This window comes from Capsicum annuum, chromosome 12, assembly GCF_002878395.1.
Source record: "Capsicum annuum cultivar UCD-10X-F1 chromosome 12, UCD10Xv1.1, whole genome shotgun sequence".
In the NCBI taxonomy this organism is placed as follows: domain Eukaryota; kingdom Viridiplantae; phylum Streptophyta; class Magnoliopsida; order Solanales; family Solanaceae; genus Capsicum; species Capsicum annuum.
This window is the reverse complement of record NC_061122.1, coordinates 83,935,830-83,960,708: the sequence shown is the minus strand read 5'-3', so window position 1 is coordinate 83,960,708 and position 24,879 is coordinate 83,935,830. Positions and strand designations below refer to the sequence as shown.

The 24,879-nt window shown below is 37.3% G+C and overlaps 1 protein-coding gene across 1 annotated transcript; it reads right to left on the bottom strand.

The window, feature by feature from the left end:
* Positions 1-9,621: 9,621 nt before the first annotated feature.
* LOC107850652 (vacuolar protein sorting-associated protein 26A) lies at positions 9,622-23,375 on the bottom strand. The gene is made up of 12 exons (XM_016695333.2): positions 23,138-23,375; positions 22,397-22,444; positions 22,062-22,136; positions 20,991-21,065; positions 20,803-20,875; positions 19,902-19,946; positions 18,828-18,939; positions 11,443-11,509; positions 10,967-11,011; positions 10,654-10,709; positions 10,200-10,375; positions 9,622-10,112 (listed from the first exon to the last, which is right to left on the bottom strand). Exons 2-12 carry the CDS (start codon positions 22,397-22,399, stop codon positions 9,934-9,936), a joined length of 906 nt encoding a protein of 301 aa, XP_016550819.1. The 5' UTR covers positions 22,400-22,444; positions 23,138-23,375; the 3' UTR covers positions 9,622-9,933.
* Between the last annotated feature and the right edge of the window lie 1,504 nt (positions 23,376-24,879).

Below are 24,879 nucleotides of genomic sequence, written 5' to 3'. Positions count from 1 at the left end.
GGCTACTCTATTTCATATTCTTTGACATGAAATCCAACACTTGTGTTACAAAGCAAGCTTCTAAAGTTCTCCTATAGCAAATGATACATAGTGGCAGTGCATGATCTCCCATGTAGCTAACAATCATGGACCAACTCCCTAATGTGTTAAAATACCTAACTACATTCTTATTATTAAGTCTGAATTTTACTTCCACTAGCAATTCTCAAGAGTTCTACTTTAAGTCAAATAAGACCCATTTGTTATTTTCAGCTCCTAAATATTTCATTAGTATAGAAAATGCTCCCTACCTCATTGTTATTGTATTAAGTTTTTATTTGCATATCCAACTGGTAGAATATTATTCCAAAGTACAATATTTTTATGACACCAAAGTAATAATATCAAAGGTTAAATAAGCTAAGGAATGCAAATTTTGATATGTATAGGCGGCAGCTGATGCCGCCCAAAATACACTCCAATTAGAAGTATAATGAGGTCAATTGCAAATATAATAACCCAACTAGGTTGGGGTCAATCTCACAAGGTAAATGTGAATAGTTTCTTGACTTTGATGTAATCCATGAGCAATACAAAAAAATAGATGGGAAGAAGGATCTTTTCTTTCTATTGACCTGGTACAGCCCCTAAGATCACTTCACTAGCGTCACAATAAATCTCAAAAGGTGAAGACTAATTGGGAGACACGATGATTGGTCCAGTCACCAACTTCTCTTTTAGGCTTTCAAAAGCCTTCTTACATACGCCATCAAAATTAAATTTTACATCTTTCTCAAGAAGCTTGCAAAGTGGATTAACAATCTTCGAGAAGTCCTTGATAAATCGCCTGTAAAAACCTATATGCCCTAGAAAAATTCAAATCCCCTTCACAAAAATTGGGTAGGTTAATTTCTCAATTACATCAATCTTTGCTTAATCAACCTCTATGCCCCTCTTTGAAATCTTATGCCCAAGCACAATTCCTTCTTTGACCATAAAATGACACTTTTCCTAATTAAGTACCAAGTTGCATTCTTCACACCTTTGTAGAGCTTTTGCCAAGTGAATGAAACAGTCATCAAAAGAGTCATCAACCACCAAAAAATCATCCATAAAAACTTCAATGGTGTCTTTGACCATATCAGAAAAAATAAACATCATACATCTCTAAAATATGGTTGGGGCATTGCATAGCCCAAATGGAATTTGTTTGAATGCAAAGGTCCCATAAGGACATGTAAAAGTCTTCTTTTCATGTTCCCCAGGCACAATAGTGATCTGATTGTATCCTGAGTACCCATCAAGAAAATAGTACCAGCCTTTGCTTGCTAATCTTTCTAACATCTGATCCATGAAAGGCATTGGAAAATGGTCCTTTTGAGTCCATGTATTCAATTTTTGATAATCCATGCACTCTCCATCCAGTGACTGACCTCATAGGCACTAGCTCATTATTCTCGTTAGGCACAACAGTTATTCCACTTTTCTTCAAAACGCATTATACCGAACTAACCCACTTGCTGTTTACAATAGGAAATACCACACCAGCATCCAACAACTTGATGATCTCTTTCTTAACCACCTCCAATATAGGATGATTAAGACAACACTGATGTTCAATAGATGGGGCATAATCTGGCTCAAGCTGTATTTTGTGAGTACACAAACCAGGCAAAATACCTACAATATCTGTAATGGACCATCCAATGGCCCTCTTAAAATTTTGAAAACTGCTAATAATATTTCTACCTCTAACTGTCTCAGATCAGCTACAATAATAATCGATATAGTGTTGTTAGCCCCCCAAAATGCATATCGTAAGTGAGATGGGAGGGCCTTCAACACTAATGTAGGTGGTTCCTCAATGGATGGTCGAGTGGAGTCATTTTATTCTGTAAGTCTAAATCAAGCTTCTTTGGTGTAAAATTATAAGGACCACTCCCACACAGTGCAGTTACTAACTCCTCATACTCCTTGATACCATTAGAGTTAAAATTTATGATCACGGCTGCAAGTACTTCAATAACTAATCTTTCTTCAACAGGAATAACCACATCAGAACCATCATCCCATAAAGTCACTGCATCAACATCATGGAATGAATCTGTCTCTTCATCATACACATTAATAACAGATATCACTCTCAATTCATCAGTCTGCCTTATGGATTTGCATACATTGAATATCACATATTGATCATTTAATCTTAGCATCATATATCCCATCTCTAGATCAATCAATGTCCTTCTTGTATTCGAAAATAGTCTTCCAAGAATAATTGGGACTTGTAAGTCCACTTCATAATCTAAGACAATAAAATCAATAAGAAAAATAAAAGAAGACACCTTTACCAATACATCATATAGAATAACAACTGGTTTTTTCACACTCTTGTCTGCCATTACTAGTCTTATGGTGGTGGGTTTTGGAGTTCCCAACCCCAATTTATTGAATACCGTAAATGGCATGAGGTTGATGTTGGAACCCAAGTCACACAAAGCACGCGCAAAGTTGAAAGATCTAATAGTGTAAGGTATAGTGAATGCGCCAAGATCCTTCTTCTCTACCAATGATCTAGTAGCTACAGCACTACAATGATAAATATTGTCAACCAGCTCATAACTGACTACTCACTTCTTGGTGATCAGATCCTTCATGAATTTTGCATATCCAAGCATTTGCTACAATGCCTCCACTAGCGGTATGTTCACTGACAGTTCTTTTAGCGTAGATAAAAACTTCTGGTACTTACCAACTTGTTTCTTTTTCATCCTTTGCAGATAAGGAGGAAGAGGTTTTGGAATAGGCTTCAGCACAGAATCTATAGCCTTGTCTTCTCCTTCATTCTGCTTGCTAATTCTCCCTACATCAACCGACTCATCACCATTTTTTTACTCATCAACAGTGGGTACATGTGGATTTGTAGTGACTTTACCGATCCAAGTAGTAATGGCATGGCATTGACTATCATTTCTGGAATTTACCACTGTTTTGCTTGGAAGAGTGCCAGGCTATCTCTGATTTACTATGGCTGTTATCTGACCAAATTATTGCTCCAACTAGTTGATTATTGTAGCATGTGACTCAACTTTCTGGTTTAATCCTGACAGATCATCTTTGATATCCTTCAGGCAGTTCTCTTGACTTTCTTGCCCTTTGACCAGCTTAGACAAAAGTTCCTCCATTCTAGACTTTGGATCTCGACTACCTGGTGGAATATACTTGTCACTCTTCTCCTTATAGTCATTCTTATGCCACCAATCACCATCTTTGTCTCTACTCCTATATCTATATCTATCATTATAATAGCTTCAACCTTGATTTCCTTACCCTTGGGCTTGGAAATCCCCTAATCTCCGATCAAGATACTTTGAATATTCATCAGATTTAATTTCAGATAGTTTGGAAGTAGACCCCTGTGCCACAACTGTATTCACCTTCTCAGCATTCATTGACACAAATTATTTTATAAGCAACCCAATTTGTACGAAGTTGTGCAACTTCTTGTGCTACCATATCATTTGTTGCTCCTTAGGTATTTGTTTCTCCAATAGCATATGTACCACCACCACATTCTGAATCTCTAGTATGCCAACCCTTATTAGTCACCGCGATATCATCAAGAAGTTCCCACACAGCATCCCAACGAAGACACATAAATGCTCCTCCTAAAATAGTATCTGCCATAACTCTCGAATTGTCATTCAGTGATCTATAGAAGATTTCTGAAAACTTAGATCCTCTGATTCTGTGGTTTGGTACCAATGCTTAGTTTCTTCTTCAATTGAAACCACATCTCATACATAAATTCTGCAGGTAACTGTCTGAACTTGTAAATTCCACCCCTTTAACTTAGCATCCGTGCATGAGGGAAGAATCTTCTCAGAAACTACTTTTTCAACTCTTTCCAAGTAGTAATAGATCCTCTTAGAAGTTCCCCTAACCATAGTGATGCTTTTTTTGTCAAAGAAAATGGGAACAACCTCAATCTCAATGCTTCCTAATCAACCCCTGGAATAGTATAAGATGTGCAGATCCCAAAGAAAATTTGCAAGGTACATGTTTGCATCATCCTTCGATGCACCCAAAAATATACCCTTTAGATTTAATAATTGGATCATTGCACTAGTAATATCAAACTTCAAATTGGGGGCTAAAGCAGGAGGAACAATGGCTCCAGACTCAGTTAGCTCAACATAACCCAGATCTTCATCATCCTCCTCATATGGGTCTAAGTGTTGATATGCCAAAATAAATGGATCTCTGCCTCTCTGAACTCGATGATCAGCAACCTATTAAGGCCTGACTAGTCCACCTTGTTGAGCTAAATCTGCCTCTATAGCAAGTCTAGCCTCTTCAACTTTTCTATGCTCCCACTCCACTAGTTGTTATGTCTGTAAGTCTGCAATATTCTGTTGATCCAATGGAACATGCGGGAGTGCCATATTTGGATCCACTGGTGAGGGGATCTTGAACCCCTTCACAAACTTGTCCTGACATCCTTCTCGGTGTTTGAAGGATTCTCTTTGGTTCTTGATCAAAATGAAGTAAGGGATTGCCTCTACTCCTAGTACTTGGCATACACCGGCATATGTCGAATCAAAAACTAAAAAGTAAACACCCGTGAACTTTACCAATTCAATTTACTACTCAATTTGTAATCCCCAGCAATGGTGTCAAAATTTGATGTCTCCTAAAATACACTCTAATTAGAAGTATAATATGGTCATTGCAAATATAATGACCCAACTAGGTTAGGGTCGATCCCACAAGGAAAATGTGAACAGTTGCTTGAATTTGATGTAATCCACGAGCAATGCAGGAAAGTAAATAGGGGGATTTTAGTATCAATTGCAAGTAGTAACTAAATCTTGAGTGCTTTTGAGTTGTAGACAATATGAGATGAACACTAGTCTTGTGTTCCCCCTGGCCTCTCAACTCCGTAAATTTATCGCGATCAATCCAACTATTCTATTGTTCTACATGCAAAGTCTACAAGATAGGTATTATCATCCGCCTTGTAGGTGCAAAGATAAATCTTACCCTTTACCGGTTAGTCTCATGGTGTTGCCTTATTGCTCCTTGCTATGACCTCAGTTCACTATCACCTTTTGGGATCAAGTGATTAGACGAGATGGCGGGTACTAAAAGGTGGAGGTGAATCCCAAATCACTGTCCTAATCTTCTTTTCCCAATCACAAACTCCTTTGTGGGATTGATGCAAATATAAGATATCACAATCTACTACAGCTACTTAAGGTTAATTATTATGAAGAAGATTAGGATACATGTAGAAACCCTAGAACTAATGAGTCTCACACTTCCTCTAGTAGCTAATCAGTCAGGGTTCCCACAACCCTAGTTAAGGAGTTTAGCCGCTCATATTTGTGCAAGAAACCATGATTGTCAATGAAGAACACATAAAATCAATTGGACAAGAATAAATGAATAAACTCCAAAGTCTGTAAATGAATAAACCCTAAAATAGCAAGAACAATTATAAAAGTATTGTAAAGTATTATAATAATATGCAAAAAAGTGTAACCTAATAAAATATAAACCCTAGGGTATTTATAGTATCTCAAAATAACATAAAAATACTAATAAAAAAAGGGAAAGGTTAAGTTATGTCGGCAGTGGGTACGACTCATTCTTCACTCATATCGGCATCATACGAGTCGTACCTTGCCTTATCGTATCTGTTCTAGTGTCTAATCTTCCAAGGCTTCAACTTTTTGTTCGGCATATGACTTCCGCTTATGAGTCGTGCCTGAGTGTATAACTCGTGCCTTTTACTCGTATCTACCTGGGATTTTGTCTTTCCAAGCTTTGAACACTGGTTTGTGTACGACTTTCCTATACGAGTCATAGTCAAACTTCTGACCTGTATACTTCTGAACTTTAATTTTTGGATGGTAGCTTAGGTTCTGTTATGCTTACGGTTGTGTTGTACGACTCGTATCCTAGCTTACGACTTGGATACTTGAGTCGTATCTTCCTCATACTTAGCTCCTCATGTTGGTTTTTGGTTCTGTTATTTATACGATTTAGTATACGAGTTGTATCGGATGTTTATAACTCATGGGCTGACAGAGTTGGTCTTTTTCAGGTCTTTTTCTTCTCTTTTTATACAAACATTATTGTAGACCTGTTTTACCTGCAATATACACTAAAGTGCATCATATCTAACAAAATACCCTAAGTTCACATATATATTCATGGTTTTAAGCATCAAAAATGTCGTTTTTTCATGCCATATCAGTAGCTCAGGGGTATAATCCTATCATGGGTCGATCCCAATCCCTTTATATGTGGGAGGCAGCTCAGGGGAGAAAGCCTAGCATAGGCCGATCCCAATCTATTTATGTATGGGTGGTAGCTCAGGGGCGTAAGCTTAGCATGGATCGATCCCAATTTATGTATTTATCACTGATTAGCTGGTCATTTGTATCATATGGTTTACAAAGATTGTGAAGTAATAAGGGTAAAGTGAAGGAAAAAATGTAATGTACATGATCCCACAAGTATATGTAATGGTGGTCTATTAGTACTATGTATACATACCTGATTTCCTTTGAGCTCTTGTATTATGTATAATTACTTCCAGCCTTGCATATTCAGTATATATTTTTGGACTGACGTCCCTCACGGGGGGGACCTATGTTTTATGTTGCAAGCATAGGTGCTTCAACTATTATACCTCTCTAATAGGAGCACGAGATATCCAGCAGCTATTGGTGAGCTCCAGGTTAATTTAGGATTTTCCGAGTCTGTTATGTATGTTTTGGTATTGCACAATAGTTAAGAACAAGGTGGGGGGTTTTCCTGACCTTAGCTAAGTCTATGTATCTTTTAGAGGCTTTGTAGACCAATGTAAAGTTAAGCATGGTAGTGTCTTATCTTTTAGATGTTGTGGCCCCAACAGTCAGGTCTTGTATATATAGTTTTGGGCTTGCTCACGTGGTTTATTCTCATCGATGCATTATATTCATATACGTTAAAACGTTATCATAGTTACATGCATGACAAATACAAGGTTATAGGTTAGTAATCTCATGCCTTTGCGGCTACAGGTGTCTGTCCGCCCTAATGGGATTTGAGGCATGACAATAAGTAAAAGAAAAAACCCTAATGTAGAGCCCTTGTTGCCTTCTCCTCTCTCCAAACATGTATTGATCCCAAGATGTCTTGTAAATGTGGCTAATTACTCCTTATATAGTGCTTTAGGTCATGCATAGGCAATCCCAAATGAATTATAAACATTGACCACTTTGTCCTCAACTTAATCCAAGTTAAAACACACTTTAGGATGGTTTTTGAGGGGGGTGCATTGGACGGCCCATCGCATGGCCCAAACCATAGCTCCTCTACCTAAAGGGTTCACCCCAAGGCCCCTCCCATTCCATGGGGGGGTGGCAAAGGGTGCCTCCTCAAGGTGCGATTTAGGTCAATCTCTGTTCTCTTCTTCTCGCCTACTTGTTATTTGTTTCCTCACTCCTTGTGAATTGTTTGTAGGCTCCATTTAGCTTCCATAGCTCCTCCATTGGTCTCTTGCAACATTTTATAATAAACATTAGTCCATACGACACAATAGAGCTCATCAAAGTACACTAGAACAAGTATAGCCCAAGCTAGCATCACTAGTTTTTTTGCCTAAACTCTATTTGATCATTTTGACTCTTGACTTGTTTCAAATGCACCTTAAACACTTTAAACATGTAACTTAGCACACAAATACACACTTTCGACTTCATTAAGAACATCAAATTATCCTCAAATCTAAGCTACATGCGTATAGATAATAATACTTAGGTGTATAAATACGCCTAAGATCAGTATACTCGTGAATGAGAATGGATTACATTTTTGTATGATGCATTTGATATATAGAGATGGTCCAGGTTTGGTTACCTTCAATTTTTGGTATTGTGGCAGATAAAGATCTTAAGAGGTGAAATATTCATTTTTTCTTTATGGGCTCGGAGGTTCCTTTGCAGTTGTTGGCACACCAAAAATATCAAGTTGGGTCATTTTGAGGAAATAACTAATCACAACTTTGAAGGATTGTTGGGTGACATCAAAGCGAATGGAGGTATTTTTAAGGAGCTATGTGTGAACATGTTGTTGAAGACTATGCAGGCTGCGGGGAAGTGTTTTAAGTGATGCTAAGGTAGTACTGTTCAAATAAAGGAAGTGGCACCTGTTGGCAGATCAACTAGAATCCCAATAATTTAACAGCTCTTGAAGCACTGCTTCAATGAAAAGAAGCTCAACACGAGTATAAATCTGGATAAAGATATGTCTTATGGTACAGTAGTTCTAGGTGCGATCCAGATTGGTAACGGAGATAACAAGGTACAAGAATTCCTAGTGGTTGATGTTACCCTACTAGATCTTGTCCTTGAAACTATTGGCGAGATGATAAATATGTTAATTTCCATAAATGTTACAATTTTAACTTAAGGAAGAGTAAAGTTTCCCAACCTGCTCAGATCATCAGCTTGAAAATGCTCCAGTTGAAGAGCACATTCGTTTAAATTACTGTACTTGGTATTGGCAATTTTGTGGATGTTCAATTCAACCTTTCATCCAAGCAGGGTTCAATGGATACCAATTTGAATGTCTAATCATTATGGGTAATCGTGTGGTGGTGCAATATGATCTTACTATCACTGGTGATAATGGATAGTGTTTGGTCGGACCTGTGGCAATCTTGCATAGATTAATGATCATACAGAACAATGCTATTCTACTGTTGTCAAAGTCCCAGTCAGTGGTCCAACCTCCCTACTAAGGATGCAACATATGAGGAATACCAGTTCCATCAAACTAAATTTCTAGGTATTGATTCTGATCCTTGAGGACAAGGATCAATTGAAGGAGGGAAGTGTGTTGCGATCTCAATAATAGTCGACCATATGTAGTTGTCTGAATTCAAAGTTGAGAATAGAAAACAAACAAAAACACACGAGATTGAGAATAAAGAACCGAAATTACTCTAGTTTAAAAGAGGCACGAGGATCATGACGATACAACATGACAAGGTGGTCATATATACAGAGGAGAGAGGACACAACTGAAATCTGGTAAATCAATTCCTCTCTCGTGTCCTTAGACCTCCCAATTTTTCTCATCTAAATTTATAACTCTCTTCATCTTCTTCTCCTACAGATCTGACTCATTCATGGAGTTCAGTATCAATTTAGATAGGACTTTCTCGTTATTTTAAGTTCCATTTTTCTATTTTCAATATATGACAGAAAATTCCCAAAAATTGTTGCATTGATTGTTTTAATTCTGCGTTTGAATTCTGATCTCGATTGAGATCATAACACTAAAATTTACAAGAGGCACAGGAATCACAAAATACCAATAGCAACCGTAGATGGCTTGTGGCAGCTGGAGAACAGACGGTAAATCACATGTTCTAACCACAAGATACAAAATCAATTGAATGGTAATCGCAATGTACAAGGCTCTCTGCCAAAATATCTTTCATAAGAAGCCAGAAAAGGGCTCAAGTAGCAAAAGAAACTGAGAGAGAAAATGGAAACCTAAAACAAAATAGATGTAAGGGAACAATGAAAAGTCAATCATGCAAGGAAAGCAGCAACAAAACAATAACAGAGCAAGCAAGATAAATAGTAGCAATCAAGATTAAAATATCCAATTCATCAAAGAGTACGAGCTAAAGCAGGTTCCTTATTGCGGTTTAACTTAATCCCTTGTCCCTTCCAAGTGTTTCCCAAACATCAACTAGAGATTCCACTCCAATATTCATGTACACAACTGCCTACTCTATACAAATTGCAAGTATGTCCTCCCAGATGTTGCAATCTACCAATAAAAAGTTATTCTAGCACCTTTGGGAGACTGGCCATCTCAGTCGCATAAAGAAATCTCAGAATAGCAAGGTAGTAAGCGAATCTCAAGTGCCAACATCTCTTCATTTATTCAGGAAGTTTCTGCCAGGCGGAACATTGTGATCTCTTGCTGTTTGAAGTACCGACGGTCCTCTTCGTCAACAAGAACAAGATTCAAATAGTATTTCACGCTAAACTTGTTGTTGATATTGCGATATGTTGGTGTCAGTTCATATGGACTAAGGAAGAGTCTAATGGGTATTGATTCACCTGTCAATCAAGCACAAATATCAACAACATATTACCAAAAGTCAACGAAGAAGATGACTGCTCGGCTACTAAAAGAAGACAGTATACCCCTGACTGGAGCACCATCCATCAACTCAAACTTGGCCAGTGTCTCTGTTTCAACATGGGTATTTGCCCCAGAACCTGTTGATTCTCGGCGTCTGATCTCAAGATCCATGTTCTTTATCTTAATTCTTACAAGGAGAAAATATATTTTCCCTATGATAACATCTTTCAGATGATACCTGGTTACATATTATAATGCACATTAGAAGAGGCATTTATAATCAATAGATGCTTCCATGAAGAAAAAGACAACCAACATATACAGAACATGTTTTTTTCAGGAACAGAGAGCGCATAAGCATAGACACAAAACTAAACCAAAGTTGTTCCCCTCGTGCTAAAGAAAAACATCTAAACCCAGGAGTTAGTTCTTTTCAGTAAGGATTGCAACATTGTAACAATAGACGGTGAATAGTGTAAAAATCCAAACACGCCATACTTCTAACATTTTACTCACTTGCTTTTGTTGTACTCAAACTCAATATGGAGGCAATCTTCAATACCGACTTCCATCTGCAAGTTTAAGCAATAGAAACCAATAAGCACCCTTAACAGTGCAACGCTCCTCTCTCCTTTCTAATACCTACCTCAGATCTAAATGACTCAATATAATCACAATGTCAGACATTTTGCTACAAGTACCATGCCCACTACTCAGATTTTTGAGTCATTTACACACAACCCAGCAAAGCTGTTTAAATTACTTTCCTTTTCACGTCTCCGTGACAATGCTATATCTAAATGTAGAAAATATTAAAAAGGAAAATTACCTTAATACTATTGTTGATTGATGGAGGCGGGGTATAGTTGCGCACCTGATTCAAGGAAGTCCGACAAATAACTCAGCAAAACATTCAAGATCTCCATGAAACAGATTCAAATTGGAAACTAAGAAAAGAAATTGAAATGCAGAAAGTATCATCTGATATCCAATCCTGCCCCTTCTCCAAACTTATTTTCTTTCCACCAATATGCCCTAGACTTCTTTTTTCTTTGTGATGAAAGATGAATTCAGAATGCCCTTAATATTCAAAGGAAAGAGGTAAACGCTACTAGACTAGGCGATCATATTCTGTGCTACACCGCTGGTAAGCTATTTAGAAGATGTTAATGTTTTTTCTAAGATACCAAGAACACAAGATTGATTTAGTAACACCAAAAATTCAACAAATGGAAAGACAGACACATAATGGTTTGTCAACTATTCAAGATAGGCAAAATATGAAAGGAAGAAAGAGAATGTTACCACGAAGTCTTGATATTCAACTATGCTACCAGCATAACCGCGGCTGATAGTAATTTTAAGGACATACCTAAAGCCAGCACAAAATTTCAGAAAATTGTTATCATTAATCTGGCACGAGATCTATCAAGCTGCTGACAACGAAAACATTTTAGCAAGAACATGCGAACATGGGCTACCAGGAACAGCAAATTAGAGAACTTAATGATACGTATTATGTGATCATCGTGTATATATACGTATTATATGATAACCGTGTATATATACGTATTATATGATAACCGTGTATATATACATATTATGTTATAACCGTGTACATATACTTTTTAGGCAAATGCAGTCTACACAAATAGACTGTCCAATCCTAGGTAATTTCAGAATACCTCCTCAAATGTTAGTCCTATCTTCCATTCAGCTTCTTTAAAAATTTACTTCACCTCTTTTCAAGACCTTAATAAAATGATATAGACTGATCGCCCATTTTTCTCTTTATCGTTAATTTACGATTACTTCATATTCTTCTGGCTAATAAGAGTTTTTTCAGTAAACTGCCTCACCTTCACACATTTGAGGTACTAATTAGAAACAAAACTTCCTTGATTTCCATGTAAAGAAAAGGGGTAGGCTGAGGGAACAAGTAAATGAAGACTAATACTGAAAGAATAGGCTTCCAATAAACTGATAAGTTCAGTGAATATTTTCAAAGTCCAAACATTCTCAGATTTCTGGGATATACAAATACTAACTACTCAAAGCATCCAATTTTAGGTGACTATGAAGAAAAAGATTTTTGTGCCAGAAAGAAAATTCTGATAAAACTAGCCTATTTATAAGAAAATACAATTTTATTAAAGATGGGGGAAAGTTGTGGTACTCAGGAAGCGAGAAGTGCATGAATGGGGTAGGTATCTTGTTAGATGAGGAGCATAGGGGACAGGTAGTGGAGGTTAAAAGGGTTAGCGATAGGTTGATGGCTATTAAGTTGGTCATTGGTGGGTTGACTCTGAACATTTGTACTGCCTATGCGCCGTAGGTGGGGTAGGACGAGGAGAAGAGATTTTGGGAGGTTTTCAGATGTGGTGGTGAGAGGTGTGCCTAGCACTGAGAAGATTTTCATAGAAGGCTATGACGATGTGCATGGAGGCTTTGGGTTCGGGGATAGGAATGGAGAGGGAGCTGACCTTTTGGATTTTGCGATAGCCTTTGGGTTGGTGGTTGTGAATTCGTGCTTTCCGAAGAAGGAGGATCACATGGTTCCTTCCGAAGCGCGGTAGCCAAGACTCAGATTGACTTTTTATTGCTTAGGAAGGGGGATAGAGCGATGTGTAAAGACTGTAAGGTCTTTCCGGGAGAGAATCTTTCGACCCAGCATAGGCTTCTAGTGATGGACTTCGGCAAGAAGAGCAGGGGCGGGGAGGGTTGACCCAGGATTTAGGGTGGCTTTACTCTGGTTAGTGCTCTGGAGATGGGAGATAAGTTGGCGGCATTAAGCGTGTGGGAAGGTTGGGGGGACGTGGATAGTATGTGGGATAGGGCTGCCAATTGCACCAAAGAGACAGTTAGGGAGATGTTGGGTGTCTCGAGAAGACAGTTTGTCCTTCACCGGGGGCATTGGTGGTGGAATGGAGAAGTTAAAAAGGTGGAGACGAAGAAAGCAGCGTATGCTAAGTTGGTCGAGAGTAAGGATGAAGAGGAGAAGCGGGCGAACAGAGAAGAGTACAAGTTAGCTAGGAAAGAGGCTAAGTTAGCGGTTTCAGCAGCTAAGACAACAGCTTTAGAAAGCTTGTATGTGGGATTTGAGGAGAGAGGCGGGAAAGAGGTTGTTTAGCTTTGCTAAGCTAGGGAGCGGAAGGCCCGTGACCTTGACTAAGTGAAGTGCATCAAAGAGGATGGTAGAGTATTGGTGGAGGATATTCACATTAAGAGGAGGTGACAGTCGTATTTTCATAGGCTCTTGAATGACGAGGGGGTAAAGACATGGTGTCAGGGGACTTGGAGCAATCAGAGGGGTGTCGTGATTTTGGTTATTGTAGACATATAAAGGTGGAAAAGGTCAAAGAGGTAATTTGTAGGATGCGTAGGGGTAGGACGACGGGGCCTGACGAGATCCCGATGGATTTTTGAAAGTATACAGGTTGGGCAGGTTTAAGGTGGTTAACCAGACTGTTCAATGGCATTTTAAAGACGGTAAAGATGCCCCGAGGCTTGGAGATGGAGCATGATGATTTTGTTATACAACAACAAGAGTGACATTCAAAGTTGCAACAACTACAGGGGTAGTAAGTTGTTGAGTAACACTATGAAGATTTGGGAGAGGGTGGTCGAGCAGAAATTAAGGATCGTGTCTATTCATGAGAATCAGTTCGAATTTATGCCTGGTCGCTCGACGATAGAGGCAATTCACCTTGTGCGGAGACTAGTGGAGCAGTATAGAGAGAGGAAGGACTTACACATGGTATTCATTGACCTAGAGAAGGCGTACGACAAAGTCCCTAAAGAGGTCCTTTGGATATTCCTGGAGGCTAGAGGGGTCCTGTGGCGTACATCAGATAGATTAAGGACATGTATGATAGAGTGAAGACTCGGGTGAGAACGGTAGGAGGAGATTCAGAACATTTTCCTCCAGGGATCTACCCTTAGCCCATTTTTATTTGCATTGGTGTTGGTGATGGATGTTTTGATACGACATATTCAAGGAGAGGCGCCTTGATGTATTCTATTTGCGGATGATGTAGTTTTGATTGATGAAATTAGGGTTGGGGTGGGAGTGGAGGGGGGGGGGGGGGGGGGGGGGGGGGGGGGAAGGATGATAAGTTGGAGGTTTGAAGACAAACCCTGGAGTTCAAAAGGTTCAGATTAAGTAGGACCAAGACGGAGTACTTGGAATGCAATACAGTGACACACTTGAGGACGATGTGGTAGTGAAGATGGATTCCCAGGTTATACATAGGTTACCTATAAAAGGGATAGTTTTAAGTACTTTGGGTCTATGATTCAGGGGAATGAAGAGATTGACGAGGATGTCGCTCACCGTATTGGGGCTGGGTGGATGAAATGGAGGCTTGCCTCGAGAGTTTTGTGTGACAAGAAGGTGTCTCCTAAGCTTAAAGGTAAATTCTATAGAGTGGCAGTCCGTCCGGCCATGTTGTATGGAGTAGGATGGTGGCCAGTTAAGAACTCTCATATCCAGAAGTTGAAGGTGGCGGAAATAAGGATGTTGCATTGGATGTGTGGGCTCACTAGGGGAGATAGAGTTAGGAATGAGACTATTCGGGAGAAGATGGAGGTGGTTTCCGTGGAGGACAAGTTGCGAGAAGGTTAAGATGGTTTGGATATGTGATGAGGAGGGGCACTAATGTCTCAGTTCTCAGGTGAGAGGTTAGCTTTGGATGGTTTCAGGCAGGGTAGAGGTAGGCCAAAGAAATACTGGAGGGAGATGATTAGACGTAATATGGATCAGTTACAGCTTACTGAGGACATAACCCTAGATAGGAAGTTGTGGAAGACGCCAATTAGGTTAGAGGGCTAATGTGGGTGGGTGGGGCAGCGCTAGTAGATAGGAGTGCTTTGGTGTAGTCTTGTTAGTAGTAGTACTCTGACTGGGGTGAGAGGTGTGCTCCCGGTTTGATAGTGTAGAGTACTACTTTGTTGGTGTGTTTTTTCTTTTTTCCTGTTCTTTCATCTTGTTTCATGTTTTATTTCGACTTTGTTTACTGTATTTTGTCCTCAGCGGGGGTCTATCGGAAACAGCCTCTCTACTTCTTCGGAGGTAGTGGTATGGACTGCGTATATTTTACCCTCCCCAGACCCCGCTATATGGGAATACACTGGGTATGTTGTTGTATACTCTCATTTAAGACAGAGAAAAATCTCTTTTTCCTAATGATAATGGTGTTCAGGCCAACTTACACATGCCTCGACTCCTCCGATTCCCTACTACCTCCCACACCTCCCACCAACATAGGTACCAGGTAACTCACCTATCAGGACTTGGGAAAATGAGAAAAAATCACCTAGTACTTTTTTTTCTCTAGCTGGGATTTGACCCTAAGCCCTCATATAGTTCTCTCCCACTTCATTGATCACTCAGCAACACCCTTGGATGCATGGCATAAAAAGAAATGCTATTAGCTTTACTTCTTTTCTTTCTAACCCCACTCTATAATCTCCAATTTTCATACACATCTTCACTTAACTGTTTTTTTTCTTACTTCATCAATTAGGCCAATCATATTTTTTAGGAAAAAACAGGAACCACCACTCAATTTGCAAATAAACCATTATCTATGGACCTACATGACACCTTTGTTTACCCAAAATTCAGAATAAGCACCCTATATAATTCGATGATTTTTGGTTGGAATAGTAGAACAAATATACTCCACATAAAATTTAACATTGTTAATACAAGGTTCAATTTCATCTTTACTTTTGACATAAGCTTACTGTTGTTTCCATTTTTTCTTTTCGGCATAAGTGATACCTACATAAGTTAGGCGGGAATCCCTGTGTTATTTTATGCAGGATAGAATGTAAAGTAAGAATGTTTGGATGACCAATACATGGATTAAACTATTAAATTACAAAAAAAAATCATGTAGTAATCAGTAACTTTTTTCGTTAAAGAATAAAAAAATATTTTGAAATATATACTATATAATAATTTTTTTTAGTGCAGCCCATGTTTAGATCCTTCAATATCCTTGTCACCACCATGTCAATACTTATACGACAGGATTTGGTTGAGGGTGTGGGATTCGCACCGGATTTGGTCTGGGCGCTTTTCCCACCCCGTCTTTTTGGTACATATAACACCTACTTGGTTTCACACATCCTTTTTTCCTTGAACTTTAACCAGTGTGTACAGCATACTATCAACATGCAAATAAAGTAACATTTTGGAGACTTTGTTTTCCATATCAATCCATAATATTTTGGTAACACCTTTGCTTTCCAAAGAACCTATTAAGATTTAATCGCATGTCCTTTCATGCCATTCTATCAATGACACTGGGTGCTCAACTTCAATCTTTGGAGAGATACATCCATTGGGTAAAGATAGGGAAATGTCTCCTTGAATGTGAACTTCTATCACCCGTCCTTATTACTCTTTATGTCTCAATCTATATGACACTCTTTCCTTTTTTTAGTCAATCCCAAGTGAATGACATCTTTCTATATTTAGTAAAAATTTAAGTTTAAACTTACCATGTTACCCCGAACGAGATGTATTTATAACCATAGAAATTTTGACAACTTGTTTTAGACCACAGATTTCAAGCGTCCTTCTTATTCTCTTAAACTTTGTGTTCAATCAAGCACCTTCACATAAATCAAAATAGAGGGCGTATAGCATGACTGATTGTCTAGAGACTAAGTCATTACATAATACCTAATCCAGAATAGAAATTATTCGAGAGATCACACTATGCTCACTACACTTGCTGACATCTAGCATTCGTGTTGCTTGCATCAATAACTTTTGAAAGAATATCCATCTGCAAAGGAAATTTCGAAGGTACAGTTGAGCTGAACAAAGATATAGCTCATATGGACATGGATCCAATGGCTAGATCAGAGTTCATCCTAGGCTTCACTCGGACATTTCTTCAATTGGGCTTTCAAAGTGTAAGTTTAGTTATCCTACGCATGCGGTTGGCATGAAAGTAAAGCTTGAGGCTCAGGTCATCTCAAAAGAGGATGTTTCAAGTATTTGGGTCTTTAATTCAAGGTAATAGGGAGATCGATGATGATATCACGTATCGTATTGGTGCAAGATGGTCAAAATGGAGGCTCGCCTCTGAAGTCTTGTGTGATATGAAGGAACCGCCGAAACTTAAAGATAAGTTCTATATAATGGTAGTTACAGTGGCTATATCGTATGGGACAAAGTGTTGATCAATCAAGAACTCATATCCTTAGAAGATGAAATTTGTGAAGATAAAGGATGTTGAGATGAATGTGTGGGCATAGTAGGAGAGATGAAATTAGGAACAGAGATATCTGAAATAACGTAGAAGTGACCTATGCGGTGGAAAAGATGAGGAAAGTGAGGTTGAGAAGGTTTGGGCATGTGAAGACCGAAAAAGAGTAAGTGTAGATGCCTCAGTGGGGAGGTGTGAGAGATTGGCAGTGGCAGGCATCAGGCATCAGGAGATGTAGAGGCAGGTCGTCCCAAATTAAGGTAGAAGGTAAGTTGACAATTGAGTAATCTCTATCTTTCCTACGAGAAATGCTTGGTTGTCATACTTGAACCTCCTTTCGTGCCCGTGGTATTAGCACTATTCTCATAGTTACCTGTTCAAATATCGCATTATTTGTTGCTTTACTATTCAATCCTCCATATGTTATATATTGCTCTTCATTTCACTTATTTCTGTAGTACTCCTCTTGTTTTTGTACCCCCTTTTTCGAACATTTTGGATATGCTTTATTTTAAGCCAAGAGTCTATCCGAAACAGCCTCTCTATCTCTACGAGTTAGGGGTAAGGTTTGCATGCACTCTACTCTCCCCGGACCCCACTTGTGGGATTACATTGGGTATGTTGTTGTAATTGGTTTACAGAGTGCTTGGACACAAGACAATAGCAGCAGAATTAGGAAAACCTCGAATATCAAAGGCAGCTACATAACTGCAAAGGGGTACTACTATTGACAGAATGGTGCTATCAAAGAGTCATTGAAGAACCAATACTTTCATGGCTTAGTTACTCTTACTCTAATTATTATCTAAGGATATAGATCAAGGGAATAAGAAAGAAGCAGAAACAAGGAATTGGAAACTCTTGAAAAAGTAAAATTCGCTTGTTAGAGAGAGATGATCTGACTTCTCACTAGAACTTGTTCTTGCAGAACTCATTGATGTTTAATCTACCGATCTCAATCACTCTTTGGTCCTTTCACTCAATATCTTCTCTCATCCCTCGTCATCTATTGGTATATATGTGGATTCCCTTCAATTTAGCCATACCAGACCTAGCCGCGACATTTATTCCCAGCTAAAATCCATATCTTCCAATCTGCTTCTCAGTGATCCGATTCTTGTTTATAATGTAACCAAGCCAATTATAGGGAGGAGAAATGTAAGTTCAATCATCAAAGACTCCCAATTGTCATCAAAGACTCCCAATTATCTGCATTCTTCAATATGGAAAGCAAAAGTTATTCCTCCATCATGTGAAACTGTACTAATTAAACCAGGAAATTATGATGCCCAGCCTTGGGGGAATCATCACTAGTCTAGATTCAAATCTATATACAGTACTAAATAAAATCTATGGAGGAAACAAACATTTATATCGTCACTTCATCAAAACAAAGCAAGGAAGAACATTATATATAAAAGTATCATATATATGCTGCAAGGTTCCAAGAAAAAAGAAACTTACCTAAGTCGAACATTAACCCCATTGTATGTTTCATAGGGCATTTCAACAGTTGAAAACTCAAAAGGATATATTTTCCTTTCATAAATTTCACCAGGAACATCTAGTTCTCGGACTGCAAAGAGAAATATTAAATGGAGTAAACGAAGCAATACAAGGAAAGAAGACTGGTGACAAAGAAGTACTATTAACAAAAGTTAGATAACTATAATTCCAAATGGATGTCAAAGTAGTATAACTGAGTATTTTCATATCAAATAACTTGTAACACCTAAATAGCACTAATACCAAATTTGCATACCCACTAGCTAACAGCTCAAACTGAAAATGCCTAACTTATTGCAGTCCAGCAAAGACAAGTAGAAGATGCAGTGTAGTACAATTTAAGAGATTAACAAACAACAATTGACAATGCAATTTTGCGATCTCTGAAAAAGCTCTGCTAGGTTGACAGGAAAGATGTATCTCTGGACCGTGGATAAATCGAGCTTAATGAGAGGTTCAAGCAAAAGAATGAACAGGACTTCCTGGCATCACTATAATGCTGTGATGGGAGTAATAGAACAGCAGTAGATGAAATAGGGGAAAGAGATTCAAGCAACCTCAACTAAATTTCCTAGGAAAAAACACCGAAGGAATGCTGCATAATGCACCTAAGAACAACAAAGTGCGTACAAAAGTGAAATTAATCCTGATTCTTAAATTCTTGACTATGAAGCAACTAGAATATTAAGAAGCTGCAAAATATAGATGTCCAGCTAAATTTAAAGTTAAATAAAATTGGGTCTACAGCTTATGAGTCAACTTATAAGACATGCAAAGTCAGAAGAAAAGAGAAACATTAGACTACTCATCTAGGTTCCATGAAGAGGAAGTATGGGAAACTCACAGCAAAATCAACGTACTAGAAAACCCATATACTCTAAAAACTTAACATAATCTGACATGACAGGAGCTCAAAAGTCAGAAGCAACAGTCAAATTTAAACTAGAAAATCAATATAGCATGTTTTCACAGGTTCACCCAGCTAAGAAATAAATTTCTCTTTTCCACTTGCATAATATATGAAATACTCACCAAGGGAGGTGAAGTCGTAAAAGTTTCCCCTGTCAAAGTACATTTCTGGACAAGAAAAAGATTACAACATGAATTAATTCTCCACAGTAGGACAATCAGGAAAAAAAATTAGAAAACCACAGATGTACAATACGGAGATCTCTGAATAGCCAGAAAAGAACTAAAACTGAAACAGTTATACCAGCAAAAAACCACGCATTTATCTGAACTAAGAACTTATGGCAAAGCAAACATGAATGTACAAGAGAGAAACTGCAAGGAGGAAAGATAGTTTTCCTTTAGGATAAGTCAAGCAGATGTTCAAATCGCTGAATGCAATTTAGCCGTTAAAGACTACACAAAGAACAGTTATACCAGCAACCAGACATTTACCTGAACTAAATTGTTGTATCAAATTCAAACCTACAAAAAACAAAATGGAAAGCTAGTTCTTCCATTTCTGACAGTCAAGTAGCCGGTTCCACACACAAAATGAAACATCATAAACATGAATGACGTGGCCAGGATCAAAGGAGAGGAGAAACCCAAGATTTTTTATTGATATATAACTGACTATTAAGATATAAGCATACGGACTAAAAAACAAAGTCATTTCTCAGGTTGATTGCAAGCAGCATGCTGCCTATGTAACAGATTAACAGTCTTTCAGCATAACCTTTACTTAAATTGCCAATTACACAAAATGGTTACTTTAGTTGAACACCTCAATGAAAGAAAAGGAAAAAAAAATAGCAAGCAGATAATGGAAAGTATTGTGTATATGGATATGAGAAAAAGTTCAAATTAAAAAAGATCAATGTAATTACATTCGCAATCTGCGCACATGATTCGAGAAGGACACGCGACAGCAAATCGCATGCGGATAAAGAGTTGTTAAAAGTTTGCACAAGTTAAAGCTCACCTATCTGACCAAGAAGTTCAACTTTGATCCCATTATGTTCAGCCTTCTTTCCTGATACTGGTTCTACAGAAATCTGAAGTCATAATGAAACTATATTCTCAGAAGAAAGGTCATGAAATAAATAGGTACTCTTCTACGAGTAACAAATAAAAGAGTATTATAAGAATCATATGCTACATGAATAATACCTTTCCAGCAATGTTTTCTTGACTTTGGAAAAGTGGGACCATAACAGTTTGGCCATTTTCCTTCTTCAAGGGGACCTAACAGAAAATAGGATAGCAAGCAAGCCGTCAACTTGTAGAGTCAACAAGTCTCCAATTTTGTTTTGACACTTCTTCAGTTGAGATATGTTGCATCTATGTTTTTTCTTTTTTCTTTTTTTATTTTTGTTTTTCTGGATAAGTGAGATAGGTTGCATCTATTTACATGCACATTTTAGGGCAGTACGTCTTGTTTCACGGTATATCTGCTTTATACTAATTAGACACATAATTACAGCATCCGTCTGATCTGGACTTCGATATTAAACTTCTCTTTATAAATATTTTGGAGGTGTGTCCCAATAATGTAAAACGCACCATGCCTACTGTTACTACTCCCTCTAAAGAACAAATCTATCAAATTCCTTAACTTTAAGTTACTAAATAAGTTATATTCTTCATCACATAGACATGAGACTGTATCTTATTTTGAAACTGGTAATCAAACATGATATTGTATCTTCTGTCACCTTTTCTATTTTATTACAAAGATAAACTGGGTTTTGGTTTAATGATTTTTGAATATCATTAAACAGGAAGTATCGTGTCCTTATATTATGATAATTACATTGTCTGTCATGCAAAAATAGTTTAAGTGTTTAGGGTGAGGGGATAGATTTGCCATACAACAATAGTGTACCAAAGTAGATTAAAATGAGATTTAATAGACAGCAAGCAACAAAGTTGAGCTTTGATAAGCACATGATGAAGTTACTTTTTCCATCAAGGAACAGCAAGCTGCTATTAGTCGAAACAAAGAATCCCAGCTACTTTTTCCCATCCAGGTTGTGAAGTTAACATTGAGCAATTTAAGACAAAAGTGTCTTACATCACCGAAGACAAAAGTGTTTCTACTAACATGATTAAAGCTCCTGAAGTTGCTACATGTAACTGTAGATTGTTCCATCAATCTCAGCCGAGGGCATCATCTTCACTGACAAGTATTATAAACATGATAAGTGCTAATATCTAAGAAACATGAGAATGATAACTTACCGGTTTGCGGGATTTTCCATCACCGAACGTGATTGAGATGTTGCATGCTGGCTTGAAAGCTCCAATTATATAATTCTGCAAGAAGGATGCCCAATCATTTTAAGGCACAGTAAGCATGGCATATGTCTTAAAAGTTGGTATTTTAAGCATAAAGATTGCATACAGATTAAGCTGAACCACGTATACATGAGGTAGCCATTAGCTGATGTTGAAATTAAAAGGCCAATTACTCATGACAAATAAGTAATTACGCATACATATCTCTTTTTGTGTGTGTATGTGATTGCAGTAAGAAACATATGCCCAACAACAATAAGCAATAGGTGAAACTTTACCATGCTATAAGAACTGAATAGTTAACCAAAATCCTATCTTAGAAGAACCTGCAGATGACATAGTTCAAGATTAGTTCTTGCAACATAAGGATAGGAACATACAGGTCATTCTAGAAGGCTTCCACAGCTAGCAACTATCAAGAACTTCTTTTTCAAAATGACAGTGGCATCCGGGCCAGCTTTCCCACACATCCATTAATTCCATGGGATACCTGTCACCTCACACCAGCAATATGTACGATGTACCAGGTAACTATCAAGCACTTTAAATGCACCAGCATTAATAAAGGACTCATGTGGATAGACATATTTGTAGTTGAAGGGACATTTTAGATCGAATTAAGAAGTCAGACAATGAAATCAATTCTTGGGTAAGAACAATAAGATAGTACGATAATCGAAACACAGTAAACAACAGAGGATGATAGATACCAAATGAATGTATTTGTAAATGACATGCATTTACGGCTTTCATACTGAAAACCCACAATGTGACGTTAGAGATCTCAATTTTAGGTTTTGTTTTCTCTTTATTATTATTCAGCTTCAATTTTCCTTCAGATAAATCTCCCAGAATTAGTCAATAAGATTCAAAGGCAGATTAAACATCAACAAAATTTGAAGTCAACATTGAATGTGAAGAAAATTAGAATGCAAATAAACTTGTAAAATCACAAAGAAGAGTGAAAAATGAACTAGGGTTTTGACTGATGAGATGAGGAAAGATGAGGAAGAGCTCACAAATGAATTTGGCCAGAGAAAGAGATCACCGGAGAAAGAGAGGTAGCCGAGGGTGGAGTGGTCGATCAAACCGAGATGGCAGATGAGTACCCAACAATGGTTTTGTGTCGACTGTTGCACACGACAGCAGGGGGTCCAACAAAAATACAAAAATGGAAGTCGTTGACACACCTACACCCCGTTTGTCAATGAAATTTATTTTTTTTTTAAGTTAGAGTTGGAGTTGGAGTTGGAGTTGAAGTTGTGTTTAATTATAAATATAAATTAAAGTTATTTTTAAAATTTTGTGAGAGAATTATAAGTGAAAAATATGAAAATAAGTTTTAATAATTTTTTGAAGTTAGAGTTGAAAAATTCATGAACAAACGTAGTGTATTTTCACTTTTTCACTAAAATGAAATAATTTTTTGGAAAAAAAGAAAAAAAAATTATGGTCAAACAGCTACCTAAATTATTGAAGTGAATTATACATGCCTAAACTAGCTAAATGTGAAATTTTTATCCCTAAATCTAATGTTGAAAAAAATAATTATTTAAATTTAAATAAAAAATGCCTCTAAACTATAAATTAAAGAAAAAAAATTAAAAATTAAAATATTTCCTCCCCAGTCGCTCCTCTGGACCCCAACATTGCATCTCTCCTCCCACACCCTAAACCATCTTCTTCTTCAGCACTTCCACCCAAAACTTCAACCCCATCCTCAACTAACATATCTTCTTGAGCACCACCACCTCCAAACTCCAACTCCACTCCCAATTAACGCACCTTCTTCGCACCCCACCCCCATTAAATAAAGGTATGTTTCATCTATCACCACTAATTTTTATCACAATACCATTGATTAATTATCTAACTCACCGCCATAATCTTCTACATATTTTAAATTTTTAATATTTTTGGTAGATTTGTTCCATATATCTCTTCCTTCATTATAAAAAGAACAAATATTTCTCGCCTCACTAAAAAGTCAACGAAGAAGAAGAGAAGTTTTTTTATTTAAAAAAAAAAGATCAATTACGGATGAACAACATGATTAGAAGAAATTGATTGTTATGGTAACTTTGTTGGTGAGATAAAATTATGATAGTGATTAATTGATGGTACAACTATGATATACACCATAATAATGGAGGTTTTGTGATAGATATAAAAGAAAAAAGAAGTTTAAATTAAAAAGAAAAAAATATGAAAATAATAAATTTATTATTATTTTCGTATTATGCTAACGTGACACTGACGTGTCAGACGCGTGTGAAATACCGCACCTCATGCAAATGGTATAATACTTTACAGGGAGTAGAAAAATTCACTTTTATATAGTATAGGTTTGTGATGGGGCACTCTAATGGTTTAGGTGTGTCTAGGTGTGTCTTTGACTTTTGAAGTATAGTTTAAGGTGAAAATGATGACTTCTTCCATACAAAAATGAAAACAAACTACTATATAAATAAAGGTATCTGTCATGAAATATTAAAGCAAGAACAAAAAAAGAGTTGAAATATTAAAGTAAGAACAAAAAAAAGAAAGGAGGGAGAACACATAGTAATTCTTATTTCTTGTTTTCGTTTAAACATAGGTATTTTATATCTTGATAGATATTCACTAAATCTTAATAGAAACTATCTCGATTTTTTTTATAGAAATTCACTATAAAATAATATATTATATCAATATTATGACACTCCCCCTTGAATGTCTACTAGATAATGTGTCTCGTTAAAAGCATGCTAAAATGATTTAA

Excerpts from the sequence above, each read along its gene's own strand:
- LOC107850652 (XM_016695333.2), bottom strand. Across the intron at positions 19,947-20,802 it reads TGAACTTCTTGGTCAGATAG|AAATGTACTTTGACAGGGGA; the intron begins GTGAGCTTTAAC and ends TTTCTTGTCCAG. Across the intron at positions 18,940-19,901 it reads TTACGACTTCACCTCCCTTG|TCCGAGAACTAGATGTTCCT; the intron begins GTGAGTATTTCA and ends TTCTCTTTGCAG.